Here is a 14182-nt window from a genome sequence, read left to right on the forward strand (position 1 = left end):
TTCTGGACCGAGGGCTATTGTAGGCTGTAGGCTTGTTGGAATAGATGGGTCTTCAGGTTCCTCTTGAAGCTTTCCACAGTAGGGGAGAGTCTGATATGCTGAGGTAGAGCATTCCAGAGTATAGGGGAGGCACGGGTGAAATTTTGTATGTGATTGTGGGAAGAGAAGATGAGAGAGGAGTAGAGCAGGAGATCTTGTGAGGATCTGAGGTTGCGTGCAGGTAGGTACCGGGAGACTAGGTCACAGATGTAAGGAGTAGACAGGTTGTGGATGGCTTTGTATGTCATGGTTAATGTTTTGAACTAGAGTCGTTGGGCGATGGGAAGCCAGTGAAGGGATTAGCAGAGTGGCAAGGCTGGGGAATAGCGAGGGGAGAGGTGGATTAAGCGGGCCGCAGAGTTTAGGATAGATTGGAGTGGTGCAAGAGTGTTGGAAGGGAGGCCAGAGAGCAGGAGGTTGCAGTAGTCGTGGCGGGAGATGATGAGGGCATGCACTAATGTTTTTGCTGATTCTTGGTTAAGGAAAGCACGGATCCGGGAGATATTATTGAGTTGTAGTCTGCATGAGGTGAAGAGGGCTTGGATGAGTGGCTTGAAGGATAGAGCAGAGTCGAGGGTTACTTCAAGGCAACGAGCTTGTGAGACTGGGGAGAGTGAGCAACCATCAAGTTTGATGGAAAGGCTTGTTGGAGGAGATAAGTGAGGAGGAGGAAAGACAATGAATTCTGTTTTGTCCATGTTAAGCTTTAGGAATCGCACAGAGAAGGATGAAATAGACAGACATTGTGGAATTTTGGTTAGGAGAGAGGTAATGTCAGGTCCAGAGAGGTAGATTTGTGTGTCATCGGCATAGAGATGATACTGAAAGCTGTGGGACTCTATGAGCTGTCCCAGGCCGAAGGTGTAGATGGAGAACAGCAGGGGTCCAAGAACTGACACCGACAGATAGGGGGCGAGATGAGGGAGTGGTGTGAGAGTGGAACTGCGGCAAGATGCGGTTGCGTGCGTCCATAGAATACCGCTGATGTGAGCGCGGCTTAAGACGTGTCTGCCTCTGAATGACTAAGTCGCCTGAGCGGGCGTGAACAACACCAGCTTATGACTGTGACAAGATGTTCAGAGCAAATATCAATGAGATGATCTGACATTTATGTTTGGCTAAATCGATAATTAGATATTTAGACAATGTTGTAATCAATTGTTTCCCTCCTATTTGGAAATTAAACAGGTTATCTGGGACTTTGTTTTATTTTTTCCCTTTGGAGATAGGAACCTGCTAACCATCTGCCTCGTCTGCCCTGTGATGATCGTTCCCACCTCCTGATTTCTTGGCCCTCACATCGACAGTAGCTTTCTCTCTTCCAGTATGCTCTGTGGAAAGGGCATCACAGCCTATTTGCGGGGAGCTGACTGTCAATCTGCAGTGACAACCTATTGTAAGAGCACAGTGAAAGAGAAGGAACTGCTCTGCCAAAGTGATGTCAGCGGAAGAATCTGTGGCCAGATAGGTCTGTGATTGCGATTATCCCATAACAGTTTAACGGAGGGCAGAGCAGGTAAGTTAGTTAGCAACAATGTGAAGGAAAGCCCCACAGCCAAAAGAAACCCAAAGTCCCTGATAACCACTTTAAGCTCATTCGCAAAATTTATAAACATTTTGTCTTTTGCAATGAAGGGAATTTTGTTACTTACCGTAAATTCCTTTCCTTCTAGCTCCAATTGGGAGACCCAGACGATTGGGTGTATAGCTACTGCCTCCGGAGGCCACACAAAGCATTACACTAAAAAGTGTAAGGCCCCTCCCCTTCTGGCTATACACCCCCCGTGGGATCACGGGCTGCTCAGTTTTAGTGCTAAAGCAAGAAGGAGGAAAGCCAATAACTGGTTTAAACAAATTCAATCCGAAGTAACATCGGAGAACTGAAACCGTTCAACATGAACAACATGTGTACCCGAAAAAAACAAAAATCCCGAAGGAAACAGGGCGGGTGCTGGGTCTCCCAATTGGAGCTAGAAGAAAAGGAATTTACGGTAAGTAACAAAATTCCCTTCTTCTTCGGCGCTCCATTGGGAGACCCAGACGATTGGGACGTCCAAAAGCAGTCCCTGGGTGGGTAAAATAATACCTCAAGTTAGAGCTGCAAAACAGCCCTCCCCTACGAGGAGGCAACTGCCGCCTGCAGGACTCTTCTACCTAGGCTGGCGTCCGCCGAAGCGTAGGTATGCACCTGATAATGTTTGGTGAAAGTGTGCAGGCTCGACCAGGGAGCCGCCTGGCACACCTGTTGAGCCGTAGCCTGGTGTCGTAATGCCCAGGACGCACCCACGGCTCTGGTAGAATGGGCCTTCAGCCCTGATGGAACCGGAAGCCCAGCAGAATGGTAGGCTTCAAAAATTGGTTCCTTGATCCATCGAGCCAGGGTGGATTTGGAAGCCTGCGACCCTTTGCGCTTACCAGCGACAAGGACAAAGAGTGCATCCGAGCGGCGCAGTGGCGCCGTGCGGGAGATGTAGATTCTGAGTGCTCTCACCAGATCTAACAAATGCAAATCCTTCTCATACCGATGAACTGGATGAGGACAAAAGGAAGGTAAGGAGATATCCTGATTGAGATGAAAAGAGGATACCACCTTAGGGAGAAATTCCTGAATCGGGCGCAGCACTACCTTGTCCTGGTGAAACACCAGGAAGGGAGCTTTGGATGACAGCGCTGCTAGCTCAGACACTCTCCGAAGAGACGTGACCGCTACCAGAAAGGCCACTTTCTGTGAGAGTCGAGAAAGTGACACCTCCTTCAGAGGCTCGAAGGGCGGCTTCTGGAGAGCAACCAGTACCCTGTTCAGATCCCATGGATCTAACGGCCGTTTGTACGGAGGGACGATGTGACAAACCCCCTGCAGGAACGTGCGTACCTGAGGAAGTCGTGCTAGACGCTTCTGAAAAAATACTGATAGCGCTGAGACTTGTCCTTTAAGGGAGCCGAGCGCTAAGCCTTTTTCCAAACCAGATTGCAGGAAGGAAAGAAAAGTAGGCAATGCAAATGGCCAGGGGGACACTCCCTGTGCAGAGCACCAGGATAAGAAAATCTTCCACGTTCTGTGATAGATCTTAGCAGACGTGGGCTTCCTAGCCTGTCTCATGGTGGCCACGACCCCTTGAGATAATCCTGAAGACGCTAGGATCCAGGACTCAATGGCCACACAGTCAGGTTCAGGGCCGCAGAATTCAGATGGAAAAACGGCCCTTGTGACAGTAAGTCTGGCCGGTCTGGTAGCGCCCACGGTTGGCCGACCGTGAGATGCCACAGATCCGGGTACCACGATCTCCTCGGCCAGTCTGGGGCGACGAGTAAGACGCGGCGGCAAATCGGACCTGATCTTGCGTAGCACTCTGGGCAAGAGTGCCAGAGGGGGAAACACATAGGGAAGCTGGAACTGCGACCAATCTTGCACCAAGGCGTCTGCCGCCAGAGCTCTTTGATCGCGAGACCTCGCCATGAAGGTCGGGACCTTGTTGTTGTGCCGAGACGCCATTAGGTCGACGTCCGGCACTCCCCAGCGGCGGCAGATTTCCTGAAACACGTCCGGGTGAAGGGACCATTCCCCTGCGTCCATGCCCTGGCGACTGAGGAAGTCTGCTTCCCAGTTTTCTACGCCGGGGATGTGAACTGCGGATATGGTGGAGGCCGTGGCTTCCACCCACATCAGAATCCGCCGGACTTCCTGGAAGGCTTGCCGACTGCGTGTCCCACCTTGGTGGTTGATGTATGCCACCGCTGTGGAGTTGTCCGACTGAATTCGGATCTGCTTCCCTTCCAGCCAGTGCTGGAAGGCTTGTAGGGCAAGATACACTGCCCTGATTTCCAGAACATTGATCTGAAGGGTGGACTCCTGCTGAGTCCACGTACCTTGAGCCCTGTGGTGGAGAAAAACTGCTCCCCACCCTGACAGGCTCGCGTCTGTCGTGACCACCGCCCAGGATGGGGGTAGGAAGGACCTTCCTTGTGATAATGAGGTGGGAAGAAGCCACCACTGAAGAGAGTCCTTGGCCGTCTGGGAAAGGGAGACTTTCCTGTCCAAGGACGTCGACTTCCTGTCCCATTGGCGGAGAATGTCCCATTGAAGTGGGCGCAGATGAAACTGCGCAAACGGAACTGCCTCCATTGCTGCCACCATCTTCCCTAGGAAGTGCATGAGGCGTCTTAAGGGGTGCGACTGGCCTTGAAGGAGAGACTGCACCCCTGTCTGTAGTGACCGCTGCTTGTCCAGCGGAAGCTTCACTACCGCTGAGAGAGTATGAAACTCCATGCCAAGATATGTTAGTGATTGGGTCGGAGACAGGTTTGACTTTGAAAAGTTGATGATCCACCCGAAGGTCTGGAGAGTCTCCAGCGCAACGTTCAGGCTGTGTTGGCATGCTCCTTGAGAGGGTGCCTTGACAAGTAGATCGTCCAAGTAAGGGATCACCGAGTGTCCCTGAGAGTGCAAGACTGCTACCACTGCTGCCATGACCTTGGTGAAAACCCGTGGGGCTGTCGCCAGACCAAATGGCAGGGCTACGAACTGAAGATGGTCGTCCCCTATCACGAAGCGTAGAAAACGCTGGTGCTCTGGAGCAATCGGCACGTGGAGATAAGCATCTTTGATGTCTATTGATGCTAGAAAATCTCCTTGAGACATCGAGGAAATGACGGAGAGGAGGGATTCCATCCGGAACCGCCTGATTTTCACGTGCTTGTTGAGCAGTTTTAGGTCCAGAACAGGACGGAAAGAGCCGTCCTTTTTTGGTACCACAAACAGATTGGTGTAAAAACCTTGACCTTGTTCCTGAGGAGGAACAGGGATCACCACTTCTTCTGCCCTTAGGGAGCACACCGCCTGCAGAAGAGCATCGGCTCGGTCGGGAGGTGGGGAAGTTCTGAAGAATCGAGGCGGAGGACGAGAACTGAACTCTATCCTGTACCCGTGAGACAAAACGTCTCTCACCCACCGGTCCTTGACCTGTGACAGCCAAATGTCGCCAAAGCGGGAGAGCCTGCCACCGACCGAGGATGCGGAGAGAGGAGGCTGAAAGTCATGAGGCAGCCGCCTTGGAAGCGGTTCCTCCGGCTGCTTTCTTTGGGCGTGAGTGAGCCCGCCAGGAATCTGAACTCCTCTGCTCTTTCTGAGTCCTTTTGGACGAGGAGAATTGGGCCCTGCCCGAGCCACGAAAGGACCGAAACCTCGACTGTCCCCTCCTCTGTTGGGGTTTGCTTGATCTGGGCTGGGGTAAGGAAGAGTCCTTACCCTTGGACTGTTTAATGATTTCAGCCAATTGCTCACCAAACAGTCTGTCTCCAGATAATGGCAAACTGGTTAAGCATTTTTTGGACGCAGAATCTGCTTTCCATTCTTTCAACCACAAGGCTCTGCGTAAAACGACAGAGTTGGCAGACGCCATAGATGTACGGCTCGTAGAGTCCAGGACAGCATTGATAGCGTAAGTCGCAAACGCAGACATTTGCGAGGTTAAGGACGCCACCTGCGGCACTGATGGACGTATGACAGAGTCCACCTGCGCCAGACCAGCTGAAATAGCTTGGAGTGCCCACACGGCTGCGAATGCTGGAGCAAACGACGCGCCAATAGCTTCATAGACAGATTTCAACCAAAGGTCCATCTGCCTGTCAGTGGCATCTTTAAGTGAAGCCCCATCTTCCACTGCAACTATGGATCTAGCCGCAAGCCTGGAGATTGGGGGGGTCCACCTTTGGACACTGGGTCCAGCGTTTGACCACGTCAGGGGGAAAAGGATAACGTGTATCCTTAAGACGCTTGGAAAAACGCTTATCTGGATAAGCATGATGTTTCTGGACTGCTTCTCTGAAGTCAGAGTGGTCTAGAAAAGTACTCAATTTACGCTTGGGATATCTGAAATGGAATTTCTCTTGCTGTGCAGCTGCCTCCTCCGCTGGAGGGGCTGGGGGAGAAATATCCAACAGTCTATTGATGGCCGCTATAAGGTCATTCACCATGGCGTCACCATCAGGAGTATCCAGATTGAGAGCGGTCTCAGGATTAGACTCCTGATCATCTACCTCTGTCTCATCATACAGAGAATCCTCTCGCTGAGACCCTGACCAGCGTGATGACGCCGAGGGTCTCTCCCAGCGAGCTCGCTTAGGCTGCCTGGGACTGTCGTCCGAGTCAGAGCCTTCAGCCTGTGATGCGTGGGACCCCCTTGGAGCACGGATTAGTTCCAACTGAGGGGGACCGGGGAACAGTGAATCAACAGTGCCCATGGTCTGAGCGACCGGCCTGGACTGCAAAGATTCTAGAATTTTTGTCATAGTCACAGACATTTTATCAGCAAAAACAGCAAACTCTGTCCCCGTCACCGGGGCAGGATTCACAGGCATCTCTGCCTGGGCCACTACTAGCATAGACTCCGGCTGACGAAGTGGCACAGGGACCGAACATTGCACACAATGGGGGTCAGAGGAACCTGCCGGTAGATCAGCCCCACATGCGGTACAAGCAGCATATAAAGCCTGTGCCTTGGCACCCTTGCTTTTTGCGGATGACATGCTGTCGTCTCCTCAGAGCAATATAGGGTATAAAGCCAAGAAGCGACCGTACAGTGCAATATATATAGGTACAGACAAAAATACACTAAACAACACTGAGGCACTAGTGGGGTCAGCACCTAGGTGCTGCTTACCGCCCGTTTAAGAGCGGGTGTGTGGTCGCCAGAATCCCCTGTCTGGATCTCCCAGGGCTATGTCCGTTCTCCAGCTCAGACTGCATGCAGGAATGGCTGCCGGCGTCCTGTGAAGAGGGGCGGGCCGTGGGCGTGCTTGAGGCAAAGAGCGGGAAACTGGCGTCCCACTGTGCCCAGTGAGAGGGCTGGAGTATGTAAATACGACTCCAGCCCTTCGGCGCTGATCATTATACAGCGTCTCGCCCCTTCCCTGACTGACAGGGTTGGGGGCGGGAACGAAACGGAACTAGGCCGCAAACGCCGGGGACTAGATTTATAAGCGCTGCCGTCGTAAAAGCACGGTCAGCGCGAAGTCCCCGGCGCACCACAAGTCACAGCCGCGCCGCAGCCTCTAGGGGCGGCCGGCGCGGTAGTTCCCCACAAATAAACTCACTGCAGCTAAGCTGCAGTGAGTATAGCCCAAGCGCGCAGCGCTACTGTCCCCGGCGCACTAGCACACCCAGCAACGCTGGAGTGTGTCTGTGCCTGTCTGCACGGGGACACAGAGTACCTGAATGTTGCAGGGCCTTGTCCCTGACGGTACCCAGCTCCGTATCCAGCAGGTTCTCCGGGTCTGTGGATGGAGCCCGGCCTCAGAGCCTGGAGGCCGGTAAGATCCCACTTCACCAGAGCCCTTCAGGGGGATGGGGAAGGAAAACAGCATGTGGGCTCCAGCCTCCGTACCCGCAATGGGTACCTCAACCTTAACAAACACCGCCGACAAAAGTGGGGTGAGAAGGGAGCATGCTGGGGGCCCTAGTATGGGCCCTCTTTTCTTCCATCCGACATAGTCAGCAGCTACTGCTGACTAAACAGTGGAGCTATGCGTGGATGTCTGACCTCCTTCGCACAAAGCTTGAAAACTGAGCAGCCCGTGATCCCACGGGGGGTGTATAGCCAGAAGGGGAGGGGCCTTACACTTTTTAGTGTAATGCTTTGTGTGGCCTCCGGAGGCAGTAGCTATACACCCAATCGTCTGGGTCTCCCAATGGAGCGCCGAAGAAAAATCAATTAAGCAAGATGAGATGATAATTCAGCTTTAAGACTTTTCAGGCCTTTGAATCAGCAATGTACTTGCATATATGCTGAAAAGAACACCTCTGCCTTCAATGAAGCCTGGCAGTGGCTCAGTGGTGTCTACAGTGACACATGCGGTGGTTTTGAGAGGTCTACAGTGAAACACGGTAGTGGCCCGGTGATGCCTACAGAGAAGAATGGCGGTGGGAGGGTGATGCCTACCATCAAACACATGGTGGCCCAGTGATGTCTACCGTGAAGTATGGCAGTTGCCCAGTGATGCCTACTGTGAAAAGCATGACGGTGGCCTGGTGATGCCTATCGTGAAGCACGCCGGTGGACCAGTGATGCCTACGGTGAACCTTCACGGGGATACCTACGATGAACAGTCAGCTGTGTGATAAAACTGCAGATTTTTAAGTGCCCTAATCCCCAGTCTCCTGGAACTCACTGCCTCAACACATCAGACTATCTACTACACTTGCAAACTTCAAACGGACTCTGAAAACTCATCTGTTCAGAAATGCCTACAATCTACAATGACGCCACCGCCCCACCACCGTGCGGAGCTGCCGCCCCACCACCGTGCGGAGCTGCCGCCCCACCACCGTGCGGAGCTGCCGCCCCACCACCGTGCGGAGCTGCCGCCCCACCACCGTGCGGAGCTGCCGCCCCACCACCGTGCGGAGCTGCCGCCCCACCACCGTGCGGAGCTGCCGCCCCACCACCGTGCGGAGCTGCCGCCCCACCTACACCCCACCTACTGTCTCCTCCCCAAAATCCTTTAGGATGTAAGCCCGCAAGGGCAGGGCCCTCTTCCCTCTGTACCAGTCTGTCTATTGTAACTTGTATATGTATTCTGTATGTAACCCCCTCATGTACAGCACCATGGAATCAATGGTGCTCTATAAATAAACAATAATAATAATAATAATAATAATGCACACATGTGGAATAATCATGATGTCTAATCAGCCTCTTGATATGCTACACCTGTGAGTGGATGGATTACCTCGGCAAAGGAGCAGTGCTCACTAAGGCCTGTTTCACACGTCAGTGATTCTGGTACGTTTGTGTTTTGTTTTTTTTATACGTACCAGAATCCCTGACTTCGCAGACACATTATAATCAATGGCTCTGCTCAAACATCAGTGATTTTTCACTGATCATGTCTCTGTGCGGCGTACACGCATGTCCGTGATTGCCACACGGAAACATGTTCGTTTTTTTCTGGCATCACTGATGTTCCACGGACCACTATGGTGTGATCCATGAAACACGTACCAGAAAAACACGGACTTTGAAAATAAAAAACATTTTTAACTCCTCTTCTCCAGCGATGCTCCGTGCAGCCGCTGCTCTCTGCAGCTTCCTGGCCGGCTCGTTATGGCATGTATAGTCATTTATGCAGCCAGAGCCGACCCGGAAGTGGCTGCAGAGAGCGGTGGCCGGATGCAGCAGAGCTGGAGAGTTAAACACCATGGACAGCAGGAACGGGACAGGCGAGTATACGTCCATATGAATCACAGATTGCACATGGACAACCCACGTGTGCTGTGATTCATGGCACACGGAGGGACATGTGAGTTTCTTACACGTCAGTGAAAAATGTCTGTTTTTTCACTGACGTGTGAAACAGGCCTAACATAGATTTAGACTTTTACATTTGTGAACAATATTAGACAGAAAAAGGCCTTTTCTGTACATAGAAAAAAATCTTAAGTCTTAAAGGGAACCAAACATCAGGATTTTCGTGTATAAGGTGCAGCCACTCTCCTAATATCCGGGCGGGTTATGCACGTGTATCCCCGCCCCCCCCCCCCCCCACCCCCCGCCGCCTGTTCCTCCCTCTCACTCTCCCTCCTAATGTCCGGGCGGGTTATGCACGTGTATCCCCGCCCCCCCCCCCCCCCCCCCCCGCCGCCTGTTCCTCCCTCTCACTCTCCCTCCTAATGTCCGGGCGGGTTATGCACGTGTATCCCCGCCCCCCCCCCTCGCCGCCTGTTCCTCCCTCTCCTAATGTCCGGGCGTGTTATGCACATGTATCTTAGCCATAACCCCCCCCCCCCAGCCGCCTGTTCATCCATCTCTCCCTCCCTCTCTCCTAAGGTCCGGGCGGGTTATGCACGTGTATCCCCGCCCCCCCCCGCCTGTTCCTCCCTCTCTCCCTCCCTCTCTCCTAATGTCCGGGCGGGGTATGCACGTGTATCCCCGCCCCTCCCCCGCTGCCTGTTCCTCCCTCTCTCCTAATGTCCGGGCGGGATATGCACGTGTTTCCCTGCTCCCCCCCGCCGCCTTTTCCTCCCTCTCTCTGGTTGTATTCAAATTTCTCTCTTCAGAAACATGGCGCCGGAGTTGGCACCTGCACATAGCATTTATCTCCGGTGCCATGTTTCTGAAGCCTGCAGTAGCTAGTATTACCTGCAGCTACGATATCGTGCTGCCCCAGGACACCGTGCCAGCACAGCAGCTGCCTAGGACACTGGGACGCCACAGGAAAAAGCCGACAGCAGCCTGCCAGCGACATCAGGGGGTCAGGTGAGGTAAGTTCACAATGGACTCACATGACCCCGTGACGGCAGTGCTGCGAGACCCGGTCACGGTGTCCTGGGGCGGCACGATATCGTAGCTGCAGGTAATACTAGCTACTGTGGGCTTCAGAAACATGGCGCCGGAGATAAGCGCTATGCGCAGGTGCCAGCCCCGGCACCATATTCCTGAAGAGAGAAATTTGAATACAACCAGAGAGAGGGAGGAACAGGCGGTTGGGGGGTGGGGTGGGGGGGATACACGTGCATAACCCGCCCGGACATTAGGAGAATGGTGCACACGTCAATCACAAAGTGCACAAATTTTCAAACTTTATAAAGTTGGATTTCACTGACTAAACACCCGAGCTTCCCCCTGATGGTATATACAGCCTGTGCCTGATAGTGCCAATACTGCACTGGCTGCACCTTATACAGTTAGGTCCAGAAATATTTGGACAGTGACACAATTTTCGCGAGTTGGGCTCTGCATGCCACCACATTGGATTTGAAATGAAACTTCTACAACAGAATTCAAGTGCAGATTGTAACGTTTAATTTGAAGGTTTGAACAAAAATATCTGATAGAAATTGTAGGAATTGTACACATTTCTTTACAAACACTCCACATTTTAGGAGGTCAAAAGTAATTGGACAAGGGACCCTAAGGGCTGCAATTAACTCTGAAGGCATCTCCCTCGTTAACCTGTATTCAATGAAGTAGTTAAAAGGTCTGGGGTTGATTACAGGTGTGTGGTTTTGCATTTGGAAGCTGTTGCTGTGACCAGACAACATGCGGTGTAAGGAACTCTCAATTGAGGTGAAGCAGAACATCCTGAGGCTGAAAAAAAAAGAAAAAATCCATCAGAGAGATAGCAGACATGCTTGGAGTAGCAAAATCAACAGTCGGGTACATTCTGAGAAAAAAGGAATTGACTGGTGAGCTTGGGAACTCAAAAAGGCCTGGGCGTCCACGGATGACAACAGTGGTGGATGATCGCCGCATACTTTCTTTGGTGAAGAAGAACCCGTTCACAACATCAACTGAAGTCCAGAACACTCTCAGTGAAGTAGGAGTATCTGTCTCTAAGTCAACAGTAAAGAGAAGACTCCATGAAAGTAAATACAAAGGGTTCACATATAGATGCAAACCATTCATCAATTCCAAAAATAGACAGGCCAGAGTTAAATTTGATGAAAAACACCTCATGAAGCCAGCTCAGTTCTGGAAAAGTATTCTATGGACAGATGAGACCAAGATCAACCTGTACCAGAATGATGGGAAGAAAAAAGTTTGGAGAAGAAAGGGAACGGCACATGATCCAAGGCACACCACATCCTCTGTAAAACATGGTGGAGGCAACTTGATGGCATGGGCATGCATGGCTTTCAATGGCACTGGGTCACTTGTGTTTATTGATGACATAACAGCAGACAAGAGTAGCCGAATGAATTCTGAAGTGTACAGGGATATACTTTCAGCCCAGATTCAGCCAAATGCCGCAAAGTTGATCGGACGGCGCTTCATAGTACAGAAGGACAATGACCCCAAACATACAGCCAAAGCTACCCAGGAGTTCATGAGTGCAAAAAAGTGGAACATTCTGCAATGGCCAAGTCAATCACCAGATCTTAACCCAATTGAGCATGCATTTCACTTGCTCAAATCCAGACTTAAGACGGAAAGACCCACAAACAAGCAAGACCTGAAGGCTGCAGCTGTAAAGGCCTGGCAAAGCATTAAGAAGGAGGAAACCCAGCGTTTGGTGATGTCCATGGGTTCCAGACTTAAGGCAGTGATTGCCTCCAAAGGATTCGCAACAAAATATTGAAAATAAAAATATTTTGTTTGCGTTTGGTTTATTTGTCCAATTACTTTTGACCTCCTAAAATGTGGAGTGTTTTGTAAAGAAATGTGACAATTCCTACAATTTCTATCAGATATTTTTGTTCAAACCTTCAAATTAAACGTTACAATCTGCACTTGAATTCTGTTGTAGAGGTTTCATTTCAAATCCAATGTGGTGGCATGCAGAGCCCACCTCGCGAAAATTGTGTCACTGTCCAAATATTTCTGAACCTAACTGTACACGAAAATCCTGATGTTTGGTTCCCTTTAAGTTTTTAGCTCATGAAAAATGGGAGCAAAAACAAAAGTGTTGCCTTGATATTTCTGTTCCATGTAGATAGATAGATTGATTGATATGGTAGATAGATGGTTACATAGATAGACAAATAAAAATGCAGATTACCTCTAGGTTTTCAGCTTCGCCACCATCTTTGGCCTTGGAGGACGACGCTGGAGATGATTGTTGATGAGAACTGACATAAAAAAAGACCAGATCATTTTAGACACATTTGTTCTGTATCTATAGATTAATTTCCTACAACTCAGATTTAATAAGGACTCTTATTAAGGCACAGAGGTCAGGTGTGCAGTGTCCTACATGATGCTTTATCAGTCTTCAGGTCTCTCTAAGGCCTTTTTCACACGTCAGTGATTCTGGTACGCATGTGCTAGTTTTTATACGTACCAGAATCACGGACATACACAGACCCATTAAAATCAAAGGGTCTGCGCACACATCAGTGATTTCTCACTGATCGTGTCCGTGATTGCTGTACGGAGACATGTCCGTTTTTTTGTGGCATCACTGATGTCACACGGACCACACTATGGTGTGATCCGTGAAACACGTACCAGAAAAACTCACCCTCTCCAGCGATGCTGTGTTTAGCAGCTGCTGTCTGCTTCTTCCTGCCCGGCCAATGACTGTCATGCATATTCATTTATGCAGGCACAGCCGACCCGGAAGTAGTCCGAAATGCGTAAAGTTTCCATGTAAAGATTCATACTCGGCCTTCACGATGTTTTTAATATTTCTAATAAAGACTTTGGAGATTTTATCTTAAAAGGAGAATCAGTGCCGGATCATTTTTCCTATTTCCTTCATCCACTAACCGGTTGGGACTCACCGACGGATCCTAGGCACCCGCAAGGTCCAGCAGTCCGGGCAACAGGTGAGCTGAAGAATTTTTCTTTCCTACAGCCGACCCGGAAGTAGCTGCAGAGGTGACACAGCGGCGGCCGGAAGCTGCATCGCAGGACTCTTCAGCACCACGGACAGCAGGAGCAGGGACAGGGGAGTTTATCTCCATGTGCAATCACAGATCACGGAGCCCGGATTGCACATGGACAACCCATGTGTGGCGTGAATCACAGCACACGGAGGGACGTATGCGTTTTTTACTCGTCAGTGAAAAACGTCTGTGTTTTTCCACTGATGTGTGAAACAGGCCTAAGGCTGTGTGCACACAGTGCATTTTTATCGTGATTTTTGATGTTTTGTTCGTGCAGTCTGTCACAAAACTGCATTCAAATCCTTATGTCAATGAGAAGCCTGGTGTAGTGCACATATTGAGTTTATTTCCCTTGCAGATTTAGTGCAGATAAACTGCAGCATTTTTCCTGTTTTTGTCACCATGGTAAGCATTGAAAATCGCATGCAAAAACATGCATCAAAAATGCGGCAAAACCGAGCGTTTTTGAGCTGCATTCTTCCTGCAAAAAGATGCAAAAATGGTGCAAAAAATTCTGCAACAAAAAACTCGACGTGCGCAAATACACTTATACTGTGTAAACTAAGAACTATGTGAGCATGTACAGGTGTGCTATAATGCGTTACCTGTGGATGTCCTCGGGGGTGACTCCAGACGTCAGCATGCTCTCCAGCATGGGGCCCTGACTGTCTTTCTTGGTTGGTTCCAGTCCGTTCTTTATATCGGCAAAGTTTTCATACTTCAGAGCTTGGACGAGCTGTAATAAGTACATCAGCAAATCCTGGGGGGGGAAACACTCTATAATTAAAAACTAATAGTTTCTTTCCAGAGATCTGAACA

The 14182-nt window shown here is 50.5% G+C and overlaps 1 protein-coding gene across 2 annotated transcripts in view; it reads right to left on the reverse strand.

Moving 5' to 3' along the window:
- The window catches only part of PIK3C3 (phosphatidylinositol 3-kinase catalytic subunit type 3), a 323893-nt gene that overhangs the window by 184563 nt on the left and 125148 nt on the right, over positions 1-14182 (reverse strand). For both annotated transcript variants that reach the window (XM_075327579.1, XM_075327571.1), the window contains 2 exons: positions 13969-14123; positions 12535-12604 (listed from right to left, as the gene is read on the reverse strand). In XM_075327579.1, coding sequence (XP_075183694.1) covers positions 12535-12604; positions 13969-14123 — 225 coding nt within the window. The remainder of the gene's footprint in view (positions 1-12534; positions 12605-13968; positions 14124-14182) is intronic.

Source organism: Anomaloglossus baeobatrachus, chromosome 1 (genome assembly GCF_048569485.1).
Source record: "Anomaloglossus baeobatrachus isolate aAnoBae1 chromosome 1, aAnoBae1.hap1, whole genome shotgun sequence".
Classification (NCBI taxonomy): domain Eukaryota; kingdom Metazoa; phylum Chordata; class Amphibia; order Anura; family Aromobatidae; genus Anomaloglossus; species Anomaloglossus baeobatrachus.